At 43.5% G+C, this 19334-nt stretch overlaps 1 protein-coding gene across 1 annotated transcript in view; it reads right to left on the reverse strand.

The window, feature by feature from the left end:
• Nucleotides 1-2794: 2794 nt before the first annotated feature.
• Nucleotides 2795-19334, reverse strand: part of LOC311248097 (galactose-1-phosphate uridylyltransferase-like) — a gene marked incomplete at both ends in the record, with an annotated part of 18413 nt that continues 1873 nt past the window's right edge. Inside the window, 3 exons of the mRNA XM_084339049.1 lie at nt 2795-2847; nt 18349-18424; nt 19155-19324. Coding sequence (XP_084195175.1) covers nt 2795-2847; nt 18349-18424; nt 19155-19324 — 299 coding nt within the window. The remainder of the gene's footprint in view (nt 2848-18348; nt 18425-19154; nt 19325-19334) is intronic.

Genomic DNA, 19334 nt, shown 5'->3' on the forward strand with positions numbered 1-19334 from the left:
TGTGTGTGGATGTGTGTGTGGATGTGTGTGTGGATGTGTGTGTGGATGTGTGTGTGGATGTGTGTGTGTGTGGATGTGTGTGTGGATGTGTGTGTGGATGTGTGTGTGGATGTGTGTGTGGATGTGTGTGTGGATGTGTGTGTGTGTGTGGATGTGTGTGTGTGTGTGTGTGTGTGGCTGTGAGGCCTGAATGGTAAAGCACGTTGGATAAGAGCGCTGTGTAAACGTGGCCAGGCACAGATAACAGGGTCTTGTTAAGCAAGATTCAAATTGTTCTGATGAAAAGAACCAAAAGGAGAATATCAATTCTTTATTTTTTTCCATCTTTGACGGTGAATAACACCGTGCTAAAAATGACCAACGTTCACAGAAGGTAGACACACTAACTGCGCTCCAATATATGCCAATAACGTTCAGTTTTGTGGTAGATAATCCCGAAAAATAAGAGACATTTTAAATAATTCATACATAAGTAATTTGCTTGCAGGACGCTGGCATAGGCTAGGTAGTGTATTTTTTCGAAATTGCAACGCTCATTGAGAGCTCTAGATGTCCTCTCCTCATTGAAAATAGCGGATATTCGCTAAATTATTAACACATTCCATAAACTAAAATCTCACTAATAACACTTTAGCCTATTGGTAAACAAGCGTATTGTTGAAAATATACACTAGGACTGCTGTTTTGACAGGATTAGGGTATTTACTCTTGGCTAACTTTGAGAAAAAAAACTCAACATTATGTCATACAGTCTGGAGAGATTGATTTATGACGTGATGTCATCTGCGGACCGCCGGCGGCCCGCTCGGGCTAAAGAGCTTAAGGGTATCGACCGGATCACGTCGGTACTACCGAGTATCGATTCACGCGATATCCACCGGTGCCACATTTCGGTACTGTTAAATATATATATATATATATATATATATATATATATATATATATATATATATATATATATACACTATATATTATATATATAGTTCTTTTTTTGTTCGATGACGTCAACGCTTCGTTTCCCGCTAAACTAAACCTATGAAGTCGCCACACGTTCACGTCAACGTTCACGCGGACAATACAGCTGACCTGGGATCTGACTGGATTCAACAACAAAGCAGTCGGGCGATGGCAAGCCGGAAATGGTCGCAAGTGTTGTTACACTTTACAAAGCTAGATGCAGACAACGCTCACTGCAATATTTGTAGCGCAAAATGCAAAGCCGGGCAGAGTAACACAAGTAACTTGAGGAAAGACCTGGTCAAGCACAGCATATTTGTGAAAACTGAGAGGAGTATAGCGTTTTGGATGCGAAAAAATGCAAGTCCCCAGCATTTTTAGAGACTAAAGTACCGAAAAAATGTACCGTTGGGTAGGGCTGAACGATTAATCGATTTTAAATCGAAATTGCTATTTGAAATGATGCAATTAGCAAATCGCTAAAAATATATATATCGCAATATATATATATAAGTTGTTGTTATTATTGTAGGAACAGTTTGGGAGACGGAGGTAAGGGGTTTTAGATTGTGTGTTGTGAAGTTTAGACTTCAGAGAGGGAGAGTAAAGTACAGATAAAAGGTACCGTTGGGTACCGGTGTCGATTCCCAGGTAAAATAAAAAATGTCAGGCTCGGTGTCCCGAACAGACCCAGTGCGTAGGCCAGATGCAAGCCGCATTTTACAGTAAACCTCTGTGGGGCTGCTTAAAAATATTATTATAATCGCAAATGTAATCGCAATCGCAATATCTGTCCGAAAAATTGCAATTCGATTATTTCCCAAAATCGTGCAGCCCTACCGTTGGGTACCGGTATCAGTTCAAATGTGAACGGTGCCCCAACCCGATACACACCGCCTCTCAAGTGTTGCCAGCTGATGCACATGGTGGCCACGCAGGATGGTCACGATGGTTGATAACAGCAATTCTCCTGCTTTCATTTACACAGAGAAGATTTACTTCAGCCTTGGCTTTTCTCTCAGGTTGTGAGGCGGGTTTAGAACTCAGTGGCTCAGGAGGTAGAGCGGCCGTCTGGTAGTCGGAAGGTTCACCGGTTCAATTCCCGCTCCTCCCAGGCAGTGTGTCGAAGTGCCCTTGAGCAAGACACTTAACCCCTAATTGCTCCCGATGAGCAGGTCGGCACCTTGCATGGTCGCCTCCGCCGTCGGTGTGTGAATAATGTGAGTGAATGGGTGAATGTGAGGGGAAAAATGTTTAAGCGCTTTGGATAAGAGCTGCTATATAAATGCAGCCATTTACCATTTATTTCAGCTCGACACCTCAACACACAGAGATCACACACATGTGAGCTCTGACTATAACACAATATGAATTATCTCTGTAAGGACAGCTTACGTCAATGTTATAATGCGGTTGGTATGTGATACATGTTCGCTATACTGTGCAAACCTGTATATAACCTTGACGGACCGACTGGTAATCCCTACTAATTGCAAAACAGACCCATTACACTCAGTATATCTGTATCATACAGAGTCCGACTGCGTGATTCCTTAGGCAACATCGCCATCTACTGGTCATTATACAGTAGGCCTAGGAGTGGTGTGCCTGTGTCTGGAGTGTTGGGACTTAAGTCGTGGTGAAATAAAGAAAAAAAAATAAGCTCAACGTTAACATTTCCCCCTTTGCATGGCCTAAAAGCAAGAAGCCTACTGTAAATTACACTGACGAACACTATTGAGTGTGTGGTGGAAGGTGATAATCGTGGGGGTTTGTTTACTTATTCAGTTGTGTTGTCGTTTTATGTTTTTTTGTGGTAATAATAAGCCCCGCTGACTTACCAGACGCCCCTGGCTGCCTTGGACTGAAAGAGCGGGTGCTGGTCTGAACCTGCAGGGGACACAACAACAGTTCATTTGTATTGCTGAGTACAGGGCCTTTCTCCAGATACCAGAGACGGTTTCAACTTCACAACATAAGCATTCCAAACGGACCCAGGTGTGTTTCCTGTTGCAGTGATCGCAAATATTAACCATTTCACTACCACACTACCAAATGGTTAACCATTTCACTGAGACAATACAGAAGGTTAACCCTTTCACTGCCGCATTGGCAAAGGCTTAACCCTTTCACAACCACACGGTTAACCCTTTCACTAACCGTCTGTAGTGTGGTATAGTGAAAGGGTTAACATTATGTAGTGTGGTAGTGAAAGGGTTAAAGCTATCAGATAATAAACCGGGGGTTCCCAATAAACTGCAGACTACTGTTTAGTGGGGGGACCCTGATGTAAACAAGACGAAGGTCTTTCTCTGGTCTGCATCCCCTTATACAATTGTGTGTATGGAGCCGTACTGTATTGTACCCATTCTGCAATCTGTTAATACAATTTTCAATCAATCAATCAATCGTCACATTCTGCAGATAGTGCTACTAAAGATTTTAAAACTAAACCAGGTGGGACTTGCATTATCCGGTCAAACAGCATGCTCCTCTCTCTCTCTCTAAAGATTATATATATATATATATATCCAGTGCCCTCTTTTTCAAAAGAGAATATCATTCAGATCCTTCTGTGTCACAGATAATAGTGCCAAGATTATGAAGAGGGGGGGGGGGGGGGGGGGGGGCGATTTAGATGAGTCAGCAGATGAGTCTTGAGGAGTAATGGAATCGAAGGAGATAAATGCGTTGGGGCTGAATGACGATTAGTGCGATGCTGGTGCTCCTAGCGTCTCCAGGAGGTCGTACCAGTGCTACTAGTGGAGCCCTGGTTTAAGCTGCAGGAGGTCGTACCAGTGCTACTAGTGGAGCCCTGGTTTAAGCTCCAGGAGGTCGTACCAGTGCTACTAGTGGAGCCCTGGTTTAAGCTCCAGGAGGTCGTACCAGTGCTACTAGTGGAGCCCTGGTTTAAGCTCCAGGAGGTCGTACCAGTGCTACTAGTGGAGCCCTGGTTTAAGCTCCAGGAGGTCGTACCAGTGCTACTAGTGGAGCCCTGGTTTAAGCTCCAGGAGGTCGTACCAGTGCTACTAGTGGAGCCCTGGTTTAAGCTCCAGGAGGTCGTACCAGTGCTACTAGTGGAGCCCTGGTTTAAGCTCCAGGAGGTCGTACCAGTGCTACTAGTGGAGCCCTGGTTTAAGCTCCAGGAGGTCGTACCAGTGCTACTAGTGGAGCCCTGGTTTAAGCTCCAGGAGGTCGTACCAGTGCTACTAGTGGAGCCCTGGTTTAAGCTGCAGGAGGTCGTACCAGTGCTACTAGTGGAGCCCTGGTTTAAGCTGCTCCCTAGCAACACCACTCGGCCAAGACCGTCTCTACCGTCGGCCAGTTTGGGATGGAGGCCGACGGCTGTGTCGTAGTGTAGGACGGTGCGTTTACATTTAGTAATTTTTTTTTGCCGAACGCTGTTATCCAAAGCGACTTCCGAGTCCTGTACGACAGGTCAGCAGGAAGGGTACAACTCTTAAGTGGTCTGCACACGGCGGGCGACAGACGTCGCCTGGCGATGTGATCGCCTGTCGCTCAATGACAATCGCTTAGCCCCCCACACCAGAGGCGACCGTTCTCAGGTATAATAAGCTATGTGTCGCTCTGTTTAGCTGGGGGTGTTTCCCCCCGGGAGATATAGGAGGGCGGACCGCCGGGACCGGACGTTAGTTAGGTTGTTGTGAAGCGGGTTAGCAGGTAGCTGTGTTGTGCAGTACGAGAGAGTATTAACCTGTAAAACCCATATTGAGCTGGAATTAAACCACCATATACGAATATAACCTCTCCTCATTCTTCCTGACATTACTGCATGACTGATCGCTACGATACGTTCATTACCAACGATTGGACAAGTATTGTTATGCAGCTGCTGAGAGAGTGTTTTTTTCACGGAAGACGCAAACTGTTTTGTTCTCAACCATAATTTTCTTTGGACAATAAACCTTACAAACTACATCAGCTGCAGCCTGGACATTAAACTCTGTCAACATCCACAACTTATTTTGTTACCCGAGTATTAAAACACTAGTAGGTGCATCGTGGCACATTGTCAATTTATTAGTTAATGACAAGCGGCCACTACAGCTTCTCAAACTAATGTTATTTATTTAAATTGTTCCCGTTAATAATAATGAACATAACAAGTAGCATGGTAATAATAGGTAGGTTATTGATCAATGAATGTATTGAATGATATTATTGTTATTTCCTCATTGTCCTGCTGTGTCGCCTCAAAAAATAGGATCGAGGCGATTTTGAGCGAGGCGACAGAAATAGCTGCGCGACCGTCGCTTCAGAATCTCCTGCCGTGTGGGTTCTCTCATTCATAACAATGAAGGCGATACAATTCTGTCTGTCGGCTCGCTAAAAAAAATCGGTCGCCTGGCTCAAATCGGTCGCCGTGTGGGGACCCCTTAACAGCCGAGTGACAATGTGCATCAAACACAGTGTTGAAACTTCAGTGTTGAGTGCAGCGTAGTAGAGACATATTAGTATAGTAGGTAATAATATAGATGAGGAAGATTAATTAATGGAAGAGTGCATGATAGTAGAAGACAGTAAGAAGGTTGGTTTTCTTTCTGATATTGACCAGACACAGATGGTGTTTTTATAGGTGTTGTGATCGATGTCCATAGCTCTGTGTTAAATCTCTGTACACAGCCTTAACTGGTTAATATAGTTAACTAGTATACAGCTCAGAAACTAGGGTGACAGTCTTAACAGTGTTCTTAAAACAACCCTCAAGGCCCAGAACAGTTGGACTCCGATACGACACGTCCCAAGGTTCTTTTAGAATTAATCTCCACTCCAGTCCTGTGTCAGACACGACAAAACCCCTAAACCCCTCTTTTGTTTTCATTTCCTCATCTTTGTTTACTTTTCGTATCCGTTATTAATTCGTCATCTTATGTTCGTCATGTCAATTATATGTCCGATATTATCGGCCGATATTGGCATTAAAATGTAATATCGGAAATTATCGGTATTGGTTTTCAAAAAAAAAAATAAGATTTGTTTACATTTATTTAACCTTTATTTACCCAGGCAAGCCAGTAAGAACAAATTCTTATTTTATTTATTGTGAAAAGTATGCATAATGTTGTGTTTTTTGGGGGGGGGGGGGACCCTGCATATATCGGTATCGGTTGATATCGGTATCGGAAATTAAGAGTTGGACCATATCGGTATATCGGATATTGGTAAAAAAAAAAGCCAATATCAAACATCCCTAGTATTTAATTTATTGTAAGTCTGACCAGAGCTCGCTCTCACTTTCGGGTCAGACATTTTTGTCTCCGATTGTAAACTGAGCCAGGAATAAACTGTGTTCTATTTTTATACAATTTGACTCACCTGAATTTCTAACAGTTCACTGTCATGGCCGATTTAAAATATTCCACAACAGTGTAGATATGAGTGTGGATTCTACTGGTCAGTGTTCTGGGACCTATAACAGAGCATATGACATCACTGACCTGCCGTGCTGTCCACCCACACCCTGTTACATCTACAGTAAGGTCATATACTGTACGCACTCCCCCTTGTGGCACAGGGGATAATTACATCACATCTGCATTATTGGTAAATGCAGGATTGGTCTGATTTGAACCAGGGTCTCACGCTTGGGAAATCAAACATCCGCCCTAAGAATGAATGACATGGTTCTGTTCTAAGAGGTCTCTCTCACCTGGTTCTAAAGGACCTTAAACAATGACATGGTTCTGTTCTAAGAGGTCCGTCTCACCTGGTTCTAAAGGACCTTAAACAATGACATGGTTCTGTTCTAAGAGGTCCGTCTCACCTGGTTCTAAAGGACCTTAAACAATGACATGGTTCTGTTCTAAGAGGTCTCTCTCACCTGGTTCTAAAGGACCTTAAACAATGATATGGTTCTGTTCTAAGAGGTCCGTCTCACCTGGTTCTAAAGGACCTTAAACAATGACATGGTTCTGTTCTAAGAGGTCTCTCTCACCTGGTTCTAAAGGACCTTAAACAATAATATGGTTCTGTTCTAAGAGGTCCGTCTCACCTGGTTCTAAAGGACCTTAAACAATGACATGGTTCTGTTCTAAGAGGTCCGTCTCACCTGGTTCTAAAGGACCTTAAACAATGACATGGTTCTGTTCTAAGAGGTCCGTCTCACCTGGTTCTAAAGGACCTTAAACAATGACATGGTTCTGTTCTAAGAGGTCCGTCTCACCTGGTTCTAAAGGAGCTTAAACAATGACATGGTTCTGTTCTAAGAGGTCCGTCTCACCTGGTTCTAAAGGACCTTAAACAATGACATGGTTCTGTTCTAAGAGGTCCGTCTCACCTGGTTCTAAAGGACCTTAAACAATGACATGGTTCTGTTCTAAGAGGTCTCTCTCACCTGGTTCTAAAGGACCTTAAACAATGACATGGTTCTGTTCTAAGAGGTCTCTCTCACCTGGTTCTAAAGGACCTTAAACAATGATATGGTTCTGTTCTAAGAGGTCTCTCTCACCTGGTTCTAAAGGACCTTAAACAATGACATGGTTCTGTTCTAAGAGGTCTCTCTCACCTGGTTCTAAAGGACCTTAAACAATGACATGGTTCTGTTCTAAGAGGTCCGTCTCACCTGGTTCTAAAGGACCTTAAACAATGACATGGTTCTGTTCTAAGAGGTCTCTCTCACATGGTTCTAAAGGACCTTAAACAATGACATGGTTCTGTTCTAAGAGGTCTCTCTCACCTGGTTCTAAAGGACCTTAAACAATGACATGGTTCTGTTCTAAGAGGTCTCTCTCACCTGGTTCTAAAGGACCTTAAACAATGATATGGTTCTGTTCTAAGAGGTCTCTCTCACCTGGTTCTAAAGGACCTTAAACAATGACATGGTTCTGTTCTAAGAGGTCTCTCTCACCTGGTTCTAAAGGACCTTAAACAATGACATGGTTCTGTTCTAAGAGGTCCGTCTCACCTGGTTCTAAAGGACCTTAAACAATGACATGGTTCTGTTCTAAGAGGTCTCTCTCACCTGGTTCTAAAGGACCTTAAACAATGACATGGTTCTGTTCTAAGAGGTCTCTCTCACCTGGTTCTAAAGGACCTTAAACAATGACATGGTTCTGTTCTAAGAGGTCCGTCTCACCTGGTTCTAAAGGACCTTAAACAATGACATGGTTCTGTTCTAAGAGGTCTCTCTCACCTGGTTCTAAAGGACCTTAAACAATGACATGGTTCTGTTCTAAGAGGTCTCTCTCTCCTGGTTCTAAAGGACCTTAAACAATGACATGGTTCTGTTCTAAGAGGTCCGTCTCACCTGGTTCTAAAGGACCTTAAACAATGATATGGTTCTGTTCTAAGAGGTCCGTCTCACCTGGTTCTAAAGGACCTTAAACAATGACATGGTTCTGTTCTAAGAGGTCCGTCTCACCTGGTTCTAAAGGACCTTAAACAATGACATGGTTCTGTTCTAAGAGGTCTCTCTCACCTGGTTCTAAAGGACCTTAAACAATGATATGGTTCTGTTCTAAGAGGTCTCTCTCACCTGGTTCTAAAGGACCTTAAACAATGACATGGTTCTGTTCTAAGAGGTCCGTCTCACCTGGTTCTAAAGGACCTTAAACAATGACATGGTTCTGTTCTAAGAGGTCCGTCTCACCTGGTTCTAAAGGACCTTAAACAATGACATGGTTCTGTTCTAAGAGGTCTCTCTCACCTGGTTCTAAAGGACCTTAAACAATGACATGGTTCTGTTCTAAGAGGTCTCTCTCACCTGGTTCTAAAGGACCTTAAACAATGACATGGTTCTGTTCTAAGAGGTCCGTCTCACCTGGTTCTAAAGGACCTTAAACAATGACATGGTTCTGTTCTAAGAGGTCTCTCTCACCTGGTTCTAAAGGACCTTAAACAATGACATGGTTCTGTTCTAAGAGGTCTCTCTCACCTGGTTCTAAAGGACCTTAAACAATGACATGGTTCTGTTCTAAGAGGTCTCTCTCACCTGGTTCTAAAGGACCTTAAACAATGACATGGTTCTGTTCTAAGAGGTCCGTCTCACCTGGTTCTAAAGGACCTTAAACAATGACATGGTTCTGTTCTAAGAGGTCTGTCTCACCTGGTTCTAAAGGACCTTAAACAATGATATGGTTCTGTTCTAAGAGGTCCGTCTCACCTGGTTCTAAAGGACCTTAAACAATGACATGGTTCTGTTCTAAGAGGTCTCTCTCACCTGGTTCTAAAGGACCTTAAACAATGACATGGTTCTGTTCTAAGAGGTCTCTCTCACCTGGTTCTAAAGGACCTTAAACAATGATATGGTTCTGTTCTAAGAGGTCTCTCTCACCTGGTTCTAAAGGACCTTAAACAATGACATGGTTCTGTTCTAAGAGGTCCGTCTCACCTGGTTCTAAAGGACCTTAAACAATGACATGGTTCTGTTCTAAAAGGTCTCTCTCACCTGGTTCTAAAGGACCTTAAACAATGACATGGTTCTGTTCTAAGAGGTCCGTCTCACCTGGTTCTAAAGGACCTTAAACAATGACATGGTTCTGTTCTAAGAGGTCCGTCTCACCTGGTTCTAAAGGACCTTAAACAATGACATGGTTCTGTTCTAAGAGGTCTCTCTCACCTGGTTCTAAAGGACCTTAAACAATGACATGGTTCTGTTCTAAGAGGTCCATATCACCTGGTTCTAAAGGACCTTAAACAATGACATGGTTCTGTTCTAAGAGGTCTCTCTCACCTGGTTCTAAAGGACCTTAAACAATGACATGGTTCTGTTCTAAGAGGTCCGTCTCACCTGGTTCTAAAGGACCTTAAACAATGACATGGTTCTGTTCTAAGAGGTCCGTCTCACCTGGTTCTAAAGGACCTTAAACAATGACATGGTTCTGTTCTAAGAGGTCCGTCTCACCTGGTTCTAAAGGACCTTAAACAATGACATGGTTCTGTTCTAAGAGGTCTCTCTCACCTGGTTCTAAAGGACCTTAAACAATGACATGGTTCTGTTCTAAGAGGTCCGTCTCACCTGGTTCTAAAGGACCTTAAACAATGACATGGTTCTGTTCTAAGAGGTCCGTCTCACCTGGTTCTAAAGGACCTTAAACAATGACATGGTTATGTTCTAAGAGGTCTCTCTCACCTGGTTCTAAAGGACCTTAAACAATGACATGGTTCTGTTCTAAGAGGTCTCTCTCACCTGGTTCTAAAGGACCTTAAACAATGATATGGTTCTGTTCTAAGAGGTCTCTCTCACCTGGTTCTAAAGGACCTTAAACAATGACATGGTTCTGTTCTAAGAGGTCTCTCTCACCTGGTTCTAAAGGACCTTAAACAATGACATGGTTCTGTTCTAAGAGGTCCGTCTCACCTGGTTCTAAAGGACCTTAAACAATGACATGGTTCTGTTCTAAGAGGTCTCTCTCACCTGGTTCTAAAGGACCTTAAACAATGACATGGTTCTGTTCTAAGAGGTCCGTCTCACCTGGTTCTAAAGGACCTTAAACAATGACATGGTTCTGTTCTAAGAGGTCCGTCTCACCTGGTTCTAAAGGACCTTAAACAATGACATGGTTCTGTTCTAAGAGGTCCATCTCACCTGGTTCTAAAGGACCTTAAACAATGACATGGTTCTGTTCTAAGAGGTCTCTCTCACCTGGTTCTAAGGGACCTTAAACAATGATATGGTTCTGTTCTAAGAGGTCTCTCTCACCTGGTTCTAAAGGACCTTAAACAATGATATGGTTCTGTTCTAAGAGGTCTCTCTCTCCTGGTTCTAAAGGACCTTAAACAATGACATGGTTCTGTTCTAAGAGGTCTCTCTCTCCTGGTTCTAAAGGACCTTAAACAATGACATGGTTCTGTTCTAAGAGGTCTCTCTCACTGGTTCTAAAGGACCTTAAACAATGACATGGTTCTGTTCTAAGAGGTCCGTCTCACCTGGTTCTAAAGGACCTTAAACAATGACATGGTTCTGTTCTAAGAGGTCTCTCTCACCTGGTTCTAAAGGACCTTAAACAATGACATGGTTCTGTTCTAAGAGGTCCGTCTCACCTGGTTCTAAAGGACCTTAAACAATGACATGGTTCTGTTCTAAGAGGTCCGTCTCACCTGGTTCTAAAGGACCTTAAACAATGATATGGTTCTGTTCTAAGAGGTCTCTCTCACCTGGTTCTAAAGGACCTTAAACAATGACATGGTTCTGTTCTAAGAGGTCTCTCTCACCTGGTTCTAAAGGACCTTAAACAATGACATGGTTCTGTTCTAAGAGGTCCGTCTCACCTGGTTCTAAAGGACCTTAAACAATGACATGGTTCTGTTCTAAGAGGTCTCTCTCACCTGGTTCTAAAGGACCTTAAACAATGACATGGTTCTGTTCTAAGAGGTCTCTCTCACCTGGTTCTAAAGGACCTTAAACAATGACATGGTTCTGTTCTAAGAGGTCCGTCTCACCTGGTTCTAAAGGACCTTAAACAATGATATGGTTCTGTTCTAAGAGGTCTCTCTCACCTGGTTCTAAAGGACCTTAAACAATGACATGGTTCTGTTCTAAGAGGTCTCTCTCACCTGGTTCTAAAGGACCTTAAACAATGACATGGTTCTGTTCTAAGAGGTCCGTCTCACCTGGTTCTAAAGGACCTTAAACAATGACATGGTTCTGTTCTAAGAGGTCCGTCTCACCTGGTTCTAAAGGACCTTAAACAATGACATGGTTCTGTTCTAAGAGGTCCTCTCACCTGGTTCTAAAGGACCTTAAACAATGACATGGTTCTGTTCTAAGAGGTCTCTCTCACCTGGTTCTAAAGGACCTTAAACAATGACATGGTTCTGTTCTAAGAGGTCCGTCTCACCTGGTTCTAAAGGACCTTAAACAATGACATGGTTCTGTTCTAAGAGGTCCGTCTCACCTGGTTCTAAAGGACCTTAAACAATGACATGGTTCTGTTCTAAGAGGTCTCTCTCACCTGGTTCTAAAGGACCTTAAACAATGACATGGTTCTGTTCTAAGAGGTCCGTCTCACCTGGTTCTAAAGGACCTTAAACAATGACATGGTTCTGTTCTAAGAGGTCTCTCTCACCTGGTTCTAAAGGACCTTAAACAATGACATGGTTCTGTTCTAAGAGGTCCGTCTCACCTGGTTCTAAAGGACCTTAAACAATGATATGGTTCTGTTCTAAGAGGTCCCTCTCACCTGGTTCTAAAGGACCTTAAACAATGATATGGTTCTGTTCTAAGAGGTCCATCTCACCTGGTTCTAAAGGACCTTAAACAATGACATGGTTCTGTTCTAAGAGGTCTCTCTCACCTGGTTCTAAAGGACCTTAAACAATGACATGGTTCTGTTCCAAGAGGTCTCTCTCACTGGTTCTAAAGGACCTTAAACAATGACATGGTTCTGTTCTAAGAGGTCTCTCTCACCTGGTTCTAAAGGACCTTAAACAATGACATGGTTCTGTTCTAAGAGGTCTCTCACCTGGTTCTAAAGGACCTTAAACAATGACATGGTTCTGTTCTAAGAGGTCCGTCTCACCTGGTTCTAAAGGACCTTAAACAATGGCATGGTTCTGTTCTAAGAGGTCCGTCTCACCTGGTTCTAAAGGACCTTAAACAATGACATGGTTCTGTTCTAAGAGGTCCGTCTCACCTGGTTCTAAAGGACCTTAAACAATGACATGGTTCTGTTCTAAGAGGTCCGTCTCACCTGGTTCTAAATGACCTTAAACAATGACATGGTTCTGTTCTAAGAGGTCCGTCTCACCTGGTTCTAAAGGACCTTAAACAATGACATGGTTCTGTTCTAAGAGGTCTCTCTCACCTGGTTCTAAAGGACCTTAAACAATGACATGGTTCTGTTCTAAGAGGTCTCTCTCACCTGGTTCTAAAGGACCTTAAACAATGATATGGTTCTGTTCTAAGAGGTCTCTCTCACCTGGTTCTAAAGGACCTTAAACAATGACATGGTTCTGTTCTAAGAGGTCTCTCTCACCTGGTTCTAAAGGACCTTAAACAATGACATGGTTCTGTTCTAAGAGGTCCGTCTCACCTGGTTCTAAAGGACCTTAAACAATGACATGGTTCTGTTCTAAGAGGTCCTCTCACATGGTTCTAAAGGACCTTAAACAATGACATGGTTCTGTTCTAAGAGGTCTCTCTCACCTGGTTCTAAAGGACCTTAAACAATGACATGGTTCTGTTCTAAGAGGTCTCTCTCACCTGGTTCTAAAGGACCTTAAACAATGATATGGTTCTGTTCTAAGAGGTCTCTCTCACCTGGTTCTAAAGGACCTTAAACAATGACATGGTTCTGTTCTAAGAGGTCTCTCTCACCTGGTTCTAAAGGACCTTAAACAATGACATGGTTCTGTTCTAAGAGGTCTCGCTCACCTGGTTCTAAAGGACCTTAAACAATGACATGGTTCTGTTCTAAGAGGTCTCTCTCACCTGGTTCTAAAGGACCTTAAACAATGATATGGTTCTGTTCTAAGAGGTCTCTCTCACCTGGTTCTAAAGGACCTTAAACAATGATATGGTTCTGTTCTAAGAGGTCTCTCTCACCTGGTTCTAAAGGACCTTAAACAATGACATGGTTCTGTTCTAAGAGGTCCGTCTCACCTGGTTCTAAAGGACCTTAAACAATGATATGGTTCTGTTCTAAGAGGTCTCTCTCACCTGGTTCTAAAGGACCTTAAACAATGACATGGTTCTGTTCTAAGAGGTCCGTCTCACCTGGTTCTAAAGGACCTTAAACAATGACATGGTTCTGTTCTAAGAGGTCTCTCTCACCTGGTTCTAAAGGACCTTAAACAATGATATGGTTCTGTTCTAAGAGGTCTCTCTCACCTGGTTCTAAAGGACCTTAAACAATGATATGGTTCTGTTCTAAGAGGTCTCTCTCACCTGGTTCTAAAGGACCTTAAACAATGACATGGTTCTGTTCTAAGAGGTCCGTCTCACCTGGTTCTAAAGGACCTTAAACAATGACATGGTTCTGTTCTAAGAGGTCCGTCTCACCTGGTTCTAAAGGACCTTAAACAATGACATGGTTCTGTTCTAAGAGGTCTCTCTCACCTGGTTCTAAAGGACCTTAAACAATGACATGGTTCTGTTCTAAGAGGTCTCTCTCACCTGGTTCTAAAGGACCTTAAACAATGACATGGTTCTGTTCTAAGAGGTCTCTCTCACATGGTTCTAAAGGACCTTAAACAATGACATGGTTCTGTTCTAAGAGGTCTCTCTCACCTGGTTCTAAAGGACCTTAAACAATGACATGGTTCTGTTCTAAGAGGTCCGTCTCACCTGGTTCTAAAGGACCTTAAACAATGACATGGTTCTGTTCTAAGAGGTCTCTCTCACCTGGTTCTAAAGGACCTTAAACAATGACATGGTTCTGTTCTAAGAGGTCCGTCTCACCTGGTTCTAAAGGACCTTAACAATGACATGGTTCTGTTCTAAGAGGTCTCTCTCTCCTGGTTCTAAAGGACCTTAAACAATGATATGGTTCTGTTCCAAGAGGTCTCTCTCACCTGGTTCTAAAGGACCTTAAACAATGACATGGTTCTGTTCTAAGAGGTCTCTCTCACCTGGTTCTAAAGGACCTTAAACAATGATATGGTTCTGTTCTAAGAGGTCTCTCTCACCTGGTTCTAAAGGACCTTAAACAATGACATGGTTCTGTTCTAAGAGGTCCGTCTCACCTGGTTCTAAAGGACCTTAAACAATGACATGGTTCTGTTCTAAGAGGTCTCTCTCACCTGGTTCTAAAGGACCTTAAACAATGACATGGTTCTGTTCTAAGAGGTCCGTCTCACCTGGTTCTAAAGGACCTTAAACAATGACATGGTTCTGTTCTAAGAGGTCCGTCTCACCTGGTTCTAAAGGACCTTAAACAATGATATGGTTCTGTTCTAAGAGGTCCGTCTCACCTGGTTCTAAAGGACCTTAAACAATGACATGGTTCTGTTCTAAGAGGTCCGTCTCACCTGGTTCTAAAGGACCTTAAACAATGACATGGTTCTGTTCTAAGAGGTCCGTCTCACCTGGTTCTAAAGGACCTTAAACAATGACATGGTTCTGTTCTAAGAGGTCTCTCTCACCTGGTTCTAAAGGACCTTAAACAATGACATGGTTCTGTTCTAAGAGGTCCATCTCACCTGGTTCTAAAGGACCTTAAACAATGACATGGTTCTGTTCTAAGAGGTCTCTCTCACCTGGTTCTAAAGGACCTTAAACAATGACATGGTTCTGTTCTAAGAGGTCTCTCTCACCTGGTTCTAAAGGACCTTAAACAATGACATGGTTCTGTTCTAAGAGGTCCGTGTCACCTGGTTCTAAAGGACCTTAAACAATGACATGGTTCTGTTCTAAGAGGTCCGTCTCACCTGGTTCTAAAGGACCTTAAACAATGACATGGTTCTGTTCTAAGAGGTCTCTCTCACCTGGTTCTAAAGGACCTTAAACAATGACATGGTTCTGTTCTAAGAGGTCTCTCTCACCTGGTTCTAAAGGACCTTAAACAATGACATGGTTCTGTTCTAAGAGGTCCGTCTCACCTGGTTCTAAAGGACCTTAAACAATGACATGGTTCTGTTCTAAGAGGTCTCTCTCACCTGGTTCTAAAGGACCTTAAACAATGACATGGTTCTGAGGTCCATCTCACCTGGTTCTAAAGGACCTTAAACAATGACATGGTTCTGTTCTAAGAGGTCTCTCTCACCTGGTTCTAAAGGACCTTAAACAATGACATGGTTCTGTTCTAAGAGGTCCGTCTCACCTGGTTCTAAAGGACCTTAAACAATGACATGGTTCTGTTCTAAGAGGTCCGTCTCACCTGGTTCTAAAGGACCTTAAACAATGATATGGTTCTGTTCTAAGAGGTCTCTCTCACCTGGTTATAAGGACCTTAAACAATGACATGGTTCTGTTCTAAGAGGTCCGTCTCACCTGGTTCTAAAGGACCTTAAACAATGACATGGTTCTGTTCTAAGAGGTCCGTCTCACCTGGTTCTAAAGGACCTTAAACAATGACATGGTTCTGTTCTAAGAGGTCTCTCTCACCTGGTTCTAAAGGACCTTAAACAATGATATGGTTCTGTTCTAAGAGGTCTCTCTCACCTGGTTCTAAAGGACCTTAAACAATGATATGGTTCTGTTCTAAGAGGTCTCTCTCACCTGGTTCTAAAGGACCTTAAACAATGACATGGTTCTGTTCTAAGAGGTCTCTCTCACCTGGTTCTAAAGGACCTTAAACAATGATATGGTTCTGTTCTAAGAGGTATCTCTCACCTGGTTCTAAAGGACCTTAAACAATGACATGGTTCTGTTCTAAGAGGTCTCTCTCTCCTGGTTCTAAAGGACCTTAAACAATGACATGGTTCTGTTCTAAGAGGTCTCTCTCACCTGGTTCTAAAGGACCTTAAACAATGACATGGTTCTGTTCTAAGAGGTCCGTCTCACCTGGTTCTAAAGGACCTTAAACAATGACATGGTTCTGTTCTAAGAGGTCCGTCTCACCTGGTTCTAAAGGACCTTAAACAATGATATGGTTCTGTTCTAAGAGGTCCGTCTCACCTGGTTCTAAAGGACCTTAAACAATGACATGGTTCTGTGATAAGAGGTCTCTCTCACCTGGTTCTAAAGGACCTTAAACAATGACATGGTTCTGTTCTAAGAGGTCTCTCTCACATGGTTCTAAAGGACCTTAAACAATGATATGGTTCTGTTCTAAGAGGTCTCTCTCACCTGGTTCTAAAGGACCTTAAACAATGACATGGTTCTGTTCTAAGAGGTCTCTCTCACCTGGTTCTAAAGGACCTTAAACAATGACATGGTTCTGTTCTAAGAGGTCCGTCTCACCTGGTTCTAAAGGACCTTAAACAATGACATGGTTCTGTTCTAAGAGGTCCGTCTCACCTGGTTCTAAAGGACCTTAAACAATGACATGGTTCTGTTCTAAGAGGTCTCTCTCACCTGGTTCTAAAGGACCTTAAACAATGACATGGTTCTGTTCTAAGAGGTCCGTCTCACCTGGTTCTAAAGGACCTTAAACAATGACATGGTTCTGTTCTAAGAGGTCCGTCTCACCTGGTTCTAAAGGACCTTAAACAATGATATGGTTCTGTTCTAAGAGGTCTCTCTCACCTGGTTCTAAAGGACCTTAAACAATGATATGGTTCTGTTCTAAGAGGTCTCTCTCACCTGGTTCTAAAGGACCTTAAACAATGACATGGTTCTGTTCTAAGAGGTCTCTCTCACCTGGTTCTAAAGGACCTTAAACAATGACATGGTTCTGTTCTAAGAGGTCTCTCTCACCTGGTTCTAAAGGACCTTAAACAATGACATGGTTCTGTTCTAAGAGGTCTCTCTCACCTGGTTCTAAAGGACCTTAAACAATGACATGGTTCTGTTCTAAGAGGTCCGTCTCACCTGGTTCTAAAGGACCTTAAACAATGACATGGTTCTGTTCTAAGAGGTCTCTCTCACCTGGTTCTAAAGGACCTTAAACAATGACATGGTTCTGTTCTAAGAGGTCTCTCTCACCTGGTTCTAAAGGACCTTAAACAATGACATGGTTCTGTTCTAAGAGGTCTCTCTCACCTGGTTCTAAAGGACCTTAAACAATGACATGGTTCTGTTCTAAGAGGTCTCTCTCACCTGGTTCTAAAGGACCTTAAACAATGATATGGTTCTGTTCTAAGAGGTCTCTCTCACCTGGTTCTAAAGGACCTTAAACAATGACATGGTTCTGTTCTAAGAGGTCTCTCTCACCTGGTTCTAAAGGACCTTAAACAATGACATGGTTCTGTTCTAAGAGGTCCGTCTCACCTGGTTCTAAAGGACCTTAAACAATGACATGGTTCTGTTCTAAGAGGTCCGTCTCACCTGGTTCTAAAGGACCTTAAACAATGATATGGTTCTGTTCTAAGAGGTCTCTCTCACCTGGTTCTAAAGGACCTTAAACAATGACATGGTTCTGTTCTAAGAGGTCCGTCTCACCTGGTTCTAAAGGACCTTAAACAATGACATGGTTCTGTTCTAAGAGGTCCGTCTCACCTGGTTCTAAAGGACCTTAAACAATGACATGGTTCTGTTCTAAGAGGTCTCTCTCACCTGGTTCTAAAGGACCTTAAACAATGACATGGTTCTGTTCTAAGAGGTCTCTCTCACCTGGTTCTAAAGGACCTTAAACAATGATATGGTTCTGTTCTAAGAGGTCTCTCTCACCTGGTTCTAAAGGACCTTAAACAATGACATGGTTCTGTTCTAAGAGGTCTCTCTCACCTGGTTCTAAAGGACCTTAAACAATGATATGGTTCTGTTCTAAGAGGTCTCTCTCACCTGGTTCTAAAGGACCTTAAACAATGACATGGTTCTGTTCTAAGAGGTCTCTCTCACCTGGTTCTAAAGGACCTTAAACAATGACATGGTTCTGAGGTCCATCTCACCTGGATCTGGGGCGTCTGGCTGGAGAGCAGGGAAGTCATTTTCAAACATAAAAGTGCTGTGATATTCTGGGTTCACCTGGACGAGAGAGAGAGAGAGAAGAGAGAGAGAGAGAGAGAGAGAGAGAGAGAGAGAGAGAGGGGGGGGAGAGAGAGAGAGAGGGGAGAGAGAGGGAGGAGAGAGAGAGAATGAGAGAGAGAGAGAGAGAGAGAGAGAGTGTGAGTGAGTGAGTGAGTGAGTGAGTGAGTGAGTGAGTGAGTGAGTGAGTGAGTGAGTGAGTGAGTGAGTGAGTGAGTGAGTGCATGTGTCAGGGAGTGAGTGAGTGAGTGAGTGAGTGAGTGCATGTGTCAGGGAGTGAGTGAGTGAGTGAGTGAGTGAGTGAGTGAGTGAGTGAGTGAGTGAGTGAGTGAGTGAGTGACTGACTGAGTGACTGACTGACTGATGACTGACTGACTGAGTGACTGACTGAGTGACTGACTGAGTGACTGACTGACTGACTGACTGACACTGACTGACTGACTGACTGACTGACTGACTGACTGACTGACTGACTGACTGACTGACTGACTGACTGACTGACTGACTGACTGACTGACTGACTGACTGACTGACTGACTGGCTGACTGACTGACTGACTGACTGACTGACTGACTGACTGACTGACTGACTGACTGACTGACTGACTGACTGACTGACTGACTGACTGACTGACTGACTGACTGACTGACTGACTGGCTGACTGACTGACTGACTGACTGACTGACTGACTGACTGACTGACTGGCTGACTGACTGACTGCCTGACGTACCTCTCCGTTAGCTCTGGTGTTCCCGGGGCAGAGGGGGTTCTGGGGCTGGTGTCGGGGCACGTGCTGCTCGGGGGGCTTCTCTACCTGCCCGGCCCAGGGCCTCTTCATACGGTGGGCCGACACCAGCACCCAGCGGGCACTCAGGGGGTTGTAGCGCAGGTGCTGGCTCTCTGAGAGAGA

The sequence above is a fragment of the Notolepis coatsorum genome (assembly GCF_963971535.1).
Source record: "Notolepis coatsorum genome assembly, contig: SCAFFOLD_853, whole genome shotgun sequence".
Classification (NCBI taxonomy): Eukaryota; Metazoa; Chordata; class Actinopteri; order Aulopiformes; family Paralepididae; genus Notolepis; species Notolepis coatsorum.